General features: G+C 42.2%; 1 protein-coding gene across 1 annotated transcript in view; it reads right to left on the reverse strand.

Moving 5' to 3' along the window:
* The window catches only part of DARS1 (aspartyl-tRNA synthetase 1), a 37,017-nt gene extending 33,288 nt beyond the window's left edge, over positions 1–3,729 (reverse strand). Inside the window, exons 1-2 of the mRNA XM_015635154.3 lie at positions 3,285–3,729; positions 2,226–2,283 (exon numbers count right to left, since the gene is read on the reverse strand). Of these exons, the coding sequence (XP_015490640.1) occupies positions 2,226–2,283; positions 3,285–3,356 (130 nt within the window). The 5' untranslated portion in view covers positions 3,357–3,729. The remainder of the gene's footprint in view (positions 1–2,225; positions 2,284–3,284) is intronic.
* Between the last annotated feature and the right edge of the window lie 7,915 nt (positions 3,730–11,644).

Genomic DNA, 11,644 nt, shown 5'->3' on the forward strand with positions numbered 1-11,644 from the left:
GAAAAGTTTTAATTTGCCTGCAGAGGAACAAGAATCTATCGGCATGGCAAAAGGACAATAAGCTTACTTCTTACAAAGGAAGAGTAACTTGCTCTGATCATTGTAAGCTGTGTGAGTACCCTGTCCAGCCAGTGACCCCAGGACAGTGCAGCAACTTGAGAAAGCAGAACAGCACCACTGCTGCAAGTCTCTCTGAGCTGTCAGCCAGGGCTCCGCTCACCAGATGCTGTGTGGGCTGCACACCTCGTACCACCGTTGGCTACTCTGATTTAGAAATGGCACGCAGACCTCAGAGAGTTCACACAGACTTCAGAAACAAAATGAATACACTTCAGATAGATGGGAACACGCCTATCTGTGCTTATCCACCACTCCCTGTCCCAAGCAGCAGCTCCTCCAAGACACCTAAAGCAAGTAGAACATTTGGGGAGCTACTAGTGACAAACAGTATTTCACCCTCCTGTGAACTCTTTGGCAAGAGCCCTCCCTGGCAGGAACTATTGAGTCTGTAAATAAAAGTGCCTTAGTCTCAAGGACTAGGCCGATCTTCAGCTTTTTTGTTATATTTTTTTCTTTATTGCTGCACAATTTTGGTGTTCTGGATAATCACTTTCTAAAATTACAGAACAGCAAGAGAGCTGTAGATTGCATTTGAAGCCAAATGGAAAACTCACTCAACATTATCCATACACTGAGAAGTTTTTTTAAAGAGAAAGGTCAAGGGGATGACACAACTAAATATGACACTCAGCCTTTTTCATATAATTTCCTGTAGCTTTCACCATTTTCCCTCTCAACATATTTTTTCTCCAGTACTTTTGAGTGTTTCTTTTGAATATGAGACAGTTGGCATCTCTCCATGAAAGCAGGACTTGGATCTGCCATCTCAATCTGCCAGCTCAGGTCCTCCATACAGTTGTTAGCTTGGATCCGAGAGGAAACATAGTGCTGAACTGATTCCAACGTGATTTCAACTCCAGCTCCCTTTCTCTGGCAGCTAGAATGTATTTTATTCAACAATGACTGCTAATTCAGTCTCTGCTGATTCTCTTGTCCTGTTACATTCTTGATATAAAGCTCCCCTTCAGCTGTTTTCAACCTATGAGTGCTCTTGTGACTGCTTCTCTTCCCTACCGTCTACATTTCCCTTCCTAAAGGGGGATCAACCAAAACAACCACTCAAAGGAGAAAAAAATATCACCTAATCACAGATGATGTTGCTGTTTTACATTTTACTATGAAGAAGTACAAGAAGCCAGTCTGTTACTTTCCCTCATAACTATTCCATGCACTGAATTTAATAGAAAGATTAGTATTTGTTGGGATATTGCCTTGGGAGATTGTTGCCTCTAACTTTTTCTGAATCCTAATTCCTCATCAGGAGAAAATCAGGATTTCCTGAATTCAGAGTGGTATAAATGATAAAACCATCAATATTAATATCCAATATTTGGTGCCCATATACAGGAAATGGAAGGCTGCATAGGCAGATGGATTATACTCAAGAAAGAGAGCACTGCTGCAATAAGTCATAGCAGAACTTGCTCCAAAAACAGAAAAAACCTGACATCCCAGGACTCAGTACATTATAAATAACAGTTATTTAATAGTTAAAAAAAACAAAGTCAACAGTGGTGAACAGACACAAAACTGACAAATTGTGTAAGGCATGGTCCAGGCAAGGGAAAAGACTGACAAGATTCCTCTCAATCCAGAACTGAGCTGTAATATTCAACCACACTCATGATTTTTTTTTCTTCTCTCCCATCTCAATTTCCTGTTTCAATCTGTGTCAATGACCTCCAGTCCAACTACTACACACCTTCAAAGCCTGGCCTTATCCTTTCTACACCTTCCCATTAAGTAGATTTAAACTGTAAGATCATCCCACAGCTTCCTCTTCCCCAGGCTGAACAAGCCCAGCTCTCCCAGATGCTGTGCTCCAGTCCCCTGAGCAACATGGTAGCTTTCCATTGGATCGGCTCCAAGATGTTAATGCCTTCCTTGCACTGCAGAGACCAAAACTGGACATGGCACTCTAAATGCAAGTATCTCACAAGTGCCAAATATACCCCAATAAAGGGGGAAAAAGGCAGTGGGATTTGAATGAAAAAGTTTGGTAAATGATTTCTCAAGGAAGTACTGAAGATATTTGGTAGATAACTTCTTTTTTCCTTCTTTCCCACCCCCTCTCTTGCGAAACCTTTTTTTATTTTTCAACTGACCTGGTTTTTCTTGGGATTGTATCATTGATGACACTCCATATCTTTCCTTAGCATAATCCTAGAATGGAGGTGAGAAACATACATCAAAGAAGAACATATAAAACATCCTGAACAACATCATCACAGAGTTAACTGAGGGAACACAAAATAATTAGCTATAATATTATAGAAAAAATGCATTTTGGACTCAGATACAAAAGGGAGAGAAGACAATTGTGCCCTGGAAGACAAAAAATAATTCCAGCAACAGCACCCATGCATGAGGATCATTACTTAGCAGAAAGTTAGTGTGATTATACAAAGTGCCTACTCCTCAAAAAATACTTGACTCCTACCTAAGTAGATAAATATTTCCTTCCCATATTCAGGTACACTGAGAAATCCAGCAGATCACATGTAATTGTCACAGCCCGGTGGAACTTGACTTAACAAAATCTGACAGGTAAGGCACAGAGGAAGGCAGCATTTTCACCAAAATATCATAGTTCTGCTTTTCCAACTAAGTCCATTGATTTTCAAACAAAATCCCTTCGTTTATTTATTTTACTCTATTCAGTACATGAACCAAAATTCCTGCTAAATACTTTATTTGGGGATGGTCTTTGCTTGGCTGCTTTTGATGAATTGTGGCCTATCTGTAACTTTAGGGAAGCCACCGATACTTGGAATTCCTTATTGTTGATGCAAGAATAAGCAAAAATTACTTTATAACAAAATGAACTCATGCTCATTGTTAGTACGTTTTTCTTCTCGAAGAAACACCGGCCTACAACTTGTCAGCACTGCTCTGTGATCCTCACGTACAAGTCAGAAACAGAAGGCCAGCAGGAGCCCCTGCAGAAACCTCCTGTTGTGGAGGAACAGCCCAGGTGTTTCTGGGGGGAGTAGAGCTCTTCAGGGAACCAGAGGCTGGGCCCGGCGAAGGGGGAGTGGGGGGACAGGCAGGGTAAAGCCAAGGGCAGCTGTGCCCCCGGCCTCGGCCAAACCCCGCCTGGGCCCAGCCCCTCCACCCCGGGGAGCCTCAACAGCGCGCCCGCCACGTTCCCTGCGGAGACCCACATCAGCCGCCGACGAGTCCTCGTTCTCCGAGCGGCGGTCCTGGCCCTGCCCGCGGCCGGCGGCGCTCGGCATCCTGGAGCGGCCGGCGCGGCCCTCACGGTCCCTCACGACACAGGCCCACGCACGCCACGCCGCTTCCGCGCGCCGGGCTCTCGCGAGAGCGCCGTGCCTGCATCTGCCCCCCCGGCGGGGGCCGAGCGTATCGCGAGAGCTGCCACGGGCACGCGCTGCCCGCCTCCCGCACCGCGCGCTCCCCCGCGGTGCCCTCAGGGCGGGCTGAGGGCGGTGCCGCTTTGCCGCCCTGCCGCGGAGCTGGGGCGGTGTCGGGGGCACTGTGCTCCCCTCAGGAGCTGTATCTTCAGGGAACCACTGCCATTCTGGCGAGTTTCGGCTCCTCCGGCCCCGCGCTGATGATGCTGAGGAGAACGCTGCGAAGCTGTGATGGGCTGGGCAGGGCTAAGGCAGGGTGTGTTTGGTTCTCGCTCGCCCCGCTCCACAGTCCTTCACATTGTGGCCAGAGGTAACATCAAAGAATCACAGAATTGTTAGGGTTGAAAGGGACCTCTGGATATCATTCAGTCAGTTCAACCCCCTCCTCCGCCAATGCCGGGTTACCTGGAACGTGTCCAGGTGGATTTGGGATGTCTCCAGAGAGGGAGACTCCACACCCTCCCTGGGCAGCTGTTACAGAGTTCTGCCATACTCAACATAAAGTTCTTCCTTGTGTTGAGGTGAAACTTTGGTTTTTAGTTCATGGCCAGTGCTTCTCCTACTGCTGGGCACCACAGAAGAGTCTGGCACCATTCTCTTGGCACTCGCCTTGAAGATACTTACATGCATATAAATAAACGTGTTGAGCTGTGAGGTGGCCAGCTAATGAGTGTGGAGCCAAATCTGAAGGCACTTTTGTTCTATTAGGCCAGCAGACTTCCAGTGCTTCCCAGTGCTTACTCTGGTAGCAGTTCTGAGCCCTTGCCCAATCACCCTGTTTATAATTAGCTGTTTATTAGTTAGCTACAAGTAGGTCTGGTAGTTTTGAGGGGATGAGCAATAGTGCAAATGCAGGTGTTTCCCTCCAGCTGGGTGCTTGAAGCAATGCTATGGTTCTGAGCCAGGACTGGCTGCAGGTGCCAGCTTTGAAATGACAGAAATCAAAGCTGGATGCAGCTGGCAAATCTATAGATTGTTTATTTTGTGCAGGGCGAGAAAGAGTTAGCGGTCCTGATTTAAATTCTAGTTTTGAATTTTCACATTTGACTAACTAATCCCTCTTGCGGTATCGATTAGAGTTCTTCATTTCCTGTCCTACTGTTGTTTATTTTGCAGCGCTTTGAACTGCACTGGTTCAACATCTCTTCTCGTGGGAATCCCCTTGCAAAGTTCCCCTTCTGCCTGTGTCTCAGAGAATTATCACTTCACCATAAGACCGCACAGCTTTCACAAAATCCTTTCTTCTCATGCACTGTTGAAAAGAATTAAGATTCAGTGACAGAGAAGGCAAATCACTGTCAGTTTTCATTCCTCACCACAAGAAACGAAGTACTGTGTATTGTGCTTAAATGCTAATGTAACAGTAACAAAGCATGTGGCTTTCCTTCTGTCCGTTGTGTCTCTTGATACCTGTCACGTAGAACCACAGCTCAGTCTGAACCTGAACTAACAGACAGATGCAAATCTTGTGCCTCACCATGAGCAGACGGTATCACCTGCACGACACAGTGCTCTGTAATTCTTGGCATTTCACCCACTTTGCTGTAAAATTCAATCAAAAGAAACCAGCCGTGTAACCCTTATTTCTGAGCTGGGAGCCTTCCAGTGGTGACTAGCATGAGTATTTCCTCTGGGGCAAATAACCTGAAGGTGGTTCTGAAGGAAACCCTTTTAGTATAATGAGGGTGTTAACTGAAAACAACATACAGCCTTTTAAAGGGCACTGTGGCTAATTATTCCATTGTCAAGCTTCCAGAAGAAGCATTTTGCGGAGTTCATGCTCTCGGGTCATTTGTCCAGGGTCCCTTTGTCTTGCAGCGTGGAAATAGGTGTTTTGAGCAAAAATCTGTAATACACTGAAAATAGAAAAACAGAGAAATTAAATTAAGAATAATGTAGTATGTGGTTAAATAACCCCCTCAAAATTCTCCAGTTAGCTTGGGTCTGCAGCACAAATTTATTTTCCATCTCACTAAATTGATTACAAGTCCACTGTGAAGAACACAAAACATCACGTGCAGGTGATGCAGCTCATCTGCCGCACCTTCTGTTTCACTGCGCTGGCACTGACACCCGTGAGATGGGGGCGGTACCTACGGTGAACCTGGGCGCGATAAGTGCGAGCAGAGCCGGAGCCGGCCCGGGTGGGAGGCGGAGGGGCTGGGGGGGAGCGGCCAGCGCTGTCCCCCAGGGCCTGGCCCAGGATTAGCACATGGAAATGACATCACCCACAGCCAATAGGGGGGCCCCGGGGGTGCAGCTGGATGGAGGCCATCCTCCACTTAAGTAACAAGACATGACATACCATGTGCTAATGCTAAATAATTTATCCCTCAGGCATATAGTGAATTGCAAAGCCAAGCTGAGGCCTGGTCAACAGTTTGTAGTTTAAATTAAAATTGGCTTTCCCATCTTCAAGGGAGGGAGGGGGTTGTCATCTGTTGTGATGAAAAGTGGAATGCAGAAAATCTTTTTTTTTTTTTCTCTTTGCTTCACTTCTTTCTCCTGTTACAATTTAATCTTACCAAAATGCTTTTCAGTGATTTTGAAGATGTATCCCACATATCTCTATTATATGAAGGAAATTCACAGAGGAAAGTTTAAGACATTGTGAATAATTATATCCAATACACCCTTGAAACTTAGGCATTATCATCTGTAATATCCTAAACCAAAGCTATTCCAAGATTTAGTTATATGCGTTTCAAGTTACAAATGGTATGTGGGCATTTCCATAGCAGAGCCATAAATTTGTCTCATTAGGAATCCAGAGGCATTTGCTGCTGCTCAGGCTGAAGCTCAGGCCCAGCCTGTGAGGATGCTGGAGCCAGCAGCACACAGAGGTGGATGTGATGTTAAACCACGGCTGATGGCTGCTGAAACTGAAGCCTTTCCAGCTCAGTGGTCCAGCTAAGCTTTGCCAAACCTTTGACATTTGTTAAAATACTGAGCTGATTTTACTTAAATATGCTAAACAATTTTGCACTGAAACCACAAGAAGCTGAAAGTAGTCAGCACTTTCCATAACCTGTCTTTACACAGCATCTTACAAAAATGGTGGCTCAAATAGCGTTTAATCTTCCAGTATACTATTGGCCAGGAAATCAAAAGTTGCAATATGCACTTTTGGGAAGGAGATAGGAATCATCTTTAAATTATTTTAGGAGAATAAATTAAAACAACCTCTGCCCTATGGAATAAATCAGAACATATTTACCTAGTCTCTACTTGTTTGGCAAGTTAAAACCTAGAGAGCATGAAGTGGTACAGAGATAAAAAGAGCATGTGGGGAAAAAATACAAAACAAATTGGTTGTGTCTCTGAAAGGTCTTCAGGGAATTCAGCTTTATTGCCACAATAGCACACTTTTTCGTGTGCAATTACTTGTTGTCATGGAAATGAATTTTGAAGATTTCTCCTATTTTGGATGCTGCAAAGCATGCTTAATTTAATTAAGAGGTTGCTTTTGATTTTTTCCTTTCCATATTTGTTTATTTATTTAGGTTCTTGTATGATTGTCAGGTCAGTATCCAAATTTGCCTCAGATAACAAAAAGAAAAAAACATGCCACTGAATGGAAAAAAATGAGCAGCTAAAATATTAATATATTGTTTATTTTGTAGGTTATATAAGTTCATAGTGTGCCTTCTGTGATAGGGAAAGCTCTTCTATTAATAATTTCAACCTTGGCAAAAGTGTATTTTTGTAATTGATCATTCTCTTTTTACTAAAACATTTGTACAATGAATAACAAAGCCTTTGCCTCTAGATCCAAGTAGGAACAGAATTTGGCAAATCTAATTCCTTCCTGGATTTTCGCAGCTCTACTTCCTTTAGGAAGTTTTTAGTCAATGGGAAACAAAGGCTTATTGAAAGGATTAAAGTTGCAACTATTCTCTTTGTTTTAGAGCTTCAGTCACGGTTTTCCTCTAGTAAACAACATTTGCAATTAATAAAACTTCTAAAAAAACAGGAACTTTGGGGAAGTACGTGCTTATGATAAGCAGCAGGATTTCTTTTGACAGAACTCTATACAAAGGTGTAGTCTTTTTATGTTCAGACAATGATAACAATTGAGTTTCTCAAAGCATTTTGGAAGTGTTCCTTCTGATAAACACAAGACAACATGCTCTGCAACCAGAGATGGGCAATACATTTAAACAGGAGATGTCTTGTCAACAGTTTTTGTGTCCCAAAATTCTTTGAAATTGCTGCAAAAAGCTCACATTTCATATCATGGATAAACCCAGTAGTCATGTCTTACATGATGAAATATTTGTGTCATTGGACATACAGTGCTGTCTATATTTATGAGCTATTATCCATAAATTGTCCATTGTTTCCTTTAATATGGCACTTGAAAAAGGCATTTGGATAACAGTTATCCGTGCATGAATAAGAACCCACGGAATATTTAATCTTCATAATTTATTTTTTACTCTTTTTTATGTCATGAAATATATACATTTTCATGTTTATGTCAGCTGTATTTCTCTTACTTGCTTTATGTGTTTACTTCCAAGGAGTTCTCTCCTGCCAGTGGGAAACTGAGGGAAACATGGTAAATTTGATGATGGCCCTCCCTGGAGGGCAGTGTGGAGCTGCCAGATGAATGGGACTGGTTGGCACAGAAGATTTTTCATGAACAGCTCAGCTATTGTTCTCACCCAAGTGTCCAGTTCTTTTTCCTGGGTGGCTGATGTCCAAAGGGTGCTGAAAACAGCAAAGTGGAGCATAAAGGGACTGCAGTTCTGGCTGGGTCCTTAAGCGCAAGGACATTGTTCTTTCTTACATGACATTTCTCGTTTACAGAAACCATCTGAAGCCATTGTCCTTCTGATAATTTTCACACTTTTATCTCACATGTAGGCAGATTTTTTTCTTCTAGATTTTGTCAACGAGGTATTCCATATCCTTGCTAACCTCTAAGCCAGAGTCAACTTCGGGTGAAATTATAAACCTTTAGAAACAGAAAGTTGTAGTGGGAATCCTGGCTCAGACTTGGTTTCAGCAGCAAGAACAGTGCTCTGTTATCAGTAGATGTGAGTCAGGCACCAGCACTAAGTCTGATCTTTGAGATTTCCCATTAAAAGTATTCTTTGTTGCTGTCTGAAACAAACAAGAAGCAGAGGCGAGTCATCTAAATGATTAAATGTGTCACAGAGGATGTTAAATGCTATTTTTGAGCCATTTTCTTACAGCAATTGTGAAGTATTTTGTAAACAAAGTTTGTTATTGGTCAAGGGTGCTCCTTCAGACGTTCTGCATATATCCATTGGCTCAGCCTGTGAAGACAGTCACACACGAGTTTGTAGGTTGGTGGAAATGGACAGACTGATTCCTAGAGGAAATAAGTGTTAGCATGAGAACAACAGCTGAACTGAAATCCCATAAGCCAGGAAGAACCGCTACACAATTACACTAACAGGTGGTTGGTTTCAAAACAAATTTCAAGGTCTGACAGCTCAGTGCACCTGCTTTGGGCTGATTTCTTTTAAGACTTGGTTTTGGCATGAACCATTGATAAAAACCATGATTCTTTGTGTCTGAGAAAAGTCATTATTACCATGCAGTGATGATAAACTTCTAAAGCTTTCTAAAAGTTGTAGTTAGCTAGAAGGTAATGTGGGTCATTCTGCACACTCTGTCATTAGAGTTCAATGTTTTGAACAGAGTTTTCTCTCTCAGACCTATCAGGCAAACACCACAGACCTCTCCTTCTGTAAGCTGAGATAATTTCATTAACTGAAGTGCTGTCATTTGAATTAGGTATGACTTCAGCCTTTGCATTCACCATCATAAGAAAAATCAAATTTTATTTTGACAAAGATTTTGACAAGGATATACAGCAAGTTCTGAATATCTATTATATATTACATAATTTATACACTGAATAATTCTGAATAATTATAAGGGTCATACTCTTTCTTCTAATTTTCTTTAAATTGCAAGCATTTCATTTGGGGAGTTTTTTTTACTTGCTTATATTTGTTCTCAGCTTATAGAATTCTCTTGAATTTTGGACAAAGGAAGGATAGTCATTTTCATTTTGGAGAAAAAATCAAAGCAAGCTGTTATCATTCAAATATCTGTACTGGTGGTCCTTTATGGATGGCTCCCACATGTCAGTAAGAAATGGATAAATCTTAAATTAAGTCAGAACAGATTGATAAATGTAGCTTTTGGGATTGAAGTTGCTTCGTTTCTACAGAATTTAAGTGAGATTTTCAGAATAGTCTAAATACCTAGAAATTCAAGTTCCTCTAATTTTCAGGCAGTGGGATTACAGAGTGCCAAGTTCATCTCTATAAAATCTGGGCCTTTCTGAACATCTCACTTTGCAAACCTAATATGTCAGGGGTTTGCGCGATGCAATCCTGAGTTCTGGAAATGTGTGGGGTTTTATTTTCTTCTAGAGACAGTAAGAAGAATATGATGCCAATTTTCAACTCTGAGCAACAAGTGTGCTTAAAAGATATGCATCCCACCTGCAGACTTAGAGCCTAGGCTGAGGACACCAGTGTGACCTGCACTCTACTCAGACTGCAGCCACCCTTCACTGCTGTGCCTCCTCTCTCCTCTTGTCTGTTGAGCAAAACTTGCAGATATTTATTGACTTCACGGTGTTCCAGATTGTAGGGAGGGCATACAGAACTGCTAGTGTAGTTCTGTAGTGCTGCTGTGGGCCTTTCTACTCTCGATTTCCCTGGGTTTTTAAGACCTAAAATTATGATTATATGGTTAACAGCTGGTACCAGAGAAACAGAAAAATAATGATTAACTGGCGTCTCCCATCTCCTTTTAATGAATGAAAATTCAAATCTACACAACAGGTTTTTGTTTTAACTGTCCTTCATTCAGAATGACTAAATACATTACCTGACAGTAGTGGTGGTTGTTTTTTTGAACATTTAGATTCTGTTTCTCAGGTCTTGATAGATTGCTCTTTTTACTGGATTGCATAAGATATTCCTGTTAATTTTCCTTGGCTGCCATATATGATTTGACTATGTGACTGTCAAGGTCTGTCTGTTAGATTTTCAAATTTTTGTAGTTACACTCCAGATTTCATGACCTGTAGAACAGAATCCATCTAACTGGAAAATAAGATATTAAAGTTACTAAGTTAAACCTTGTGAAATATACTTTAAATGCCCACCTTTCAATTTACCGTGTCAGTTATCCAGGTTTGCAGTGGTTTTTCCTTTGTTGTAGTTATTCAGTTAACAAAGACTGGCATGCTTTTTTTCTTTTGGCCATCAAGACAGACACCACCAAAAAGCTAAAACTTCAGCTGGGGAGGAAGAGTTAGCAAAACTGAGCATTAGATTCAAGAACTGGGTACAAGCTTTTATCACTTGAAGGGTCAAGATACAGAAAAAAGCCCCAAGATCATGTGGATGAAGAAGCTGAGGATCTACAAATTTCCCCTCGTGAATACCTAACAGTGAACCAGGGACAAGTCTTTTCTGCCACTGAGCTGGGAGAGACTGGCTGTTACCAGAGCTGTCTGACAGGTCAGCTTCTGTGGTCACCTATATTTACACCTAAGTTCAGTGTGAAGCTGCACTCTCAGACTGAGGTACCCCTGTAAGGCACCACTGTCCATTCCAGACAAAGTCATCCATCAAGCTCTGGTGTTTGTTTACCTTGGTGTTATGGTGATAGTGTGATCTTACTTGAAACACAGTGAGAAATGCTCAGGTGAACATACAGGAGATATAAGGGTTAATGATTTCCTCTGATGAGGGTTTGCTTCCTCTGAAGTGAGCCTGATGAGGAGCTGAGGAAGAGCCAGTGGGCAGTAGCCTGTAGGGCACAGCTCTTTGCAAAGGCATGTTCATCTATAGTGTGAACCATCCAGAGAAGATGTGCCCTTGGGTTTTTTATGTTTGGAAATCGGCACTGCTGTGATTAACGCTTCCCATACCCGGTGTGAAAGTGCTCTGAGTTGGGCTGTACTCTAATACATCACTAGATTTCAACCTGCTAAGAAGTGACTCTTTGTTGCTTTCATAGAATGGGGCTCTAAGCTTTTCAGAAGGTCAGGACATCTCAGGACTTAGTTTTGAATTCTTTTGTCAGAGCCCTGATTGTTGATGACTGCTCAGATTTTAAATTGAAAAATTTTACCCACATTGTAGAGGAAG

Source organism: Parus major, chromosome 7, assembly GCF_001522545.3.
Source record: "Parus major isolate Abel chromosome 7, Parus_major1.1, whole genome shotgun sequence".
In the NCBI taxonomy this organism is placed as follows: domain Eukaryota; kingdom Metazoa; phylum Chordata; class Aves; order Passeriformes; family Paridae; genus Parus; species Parus major.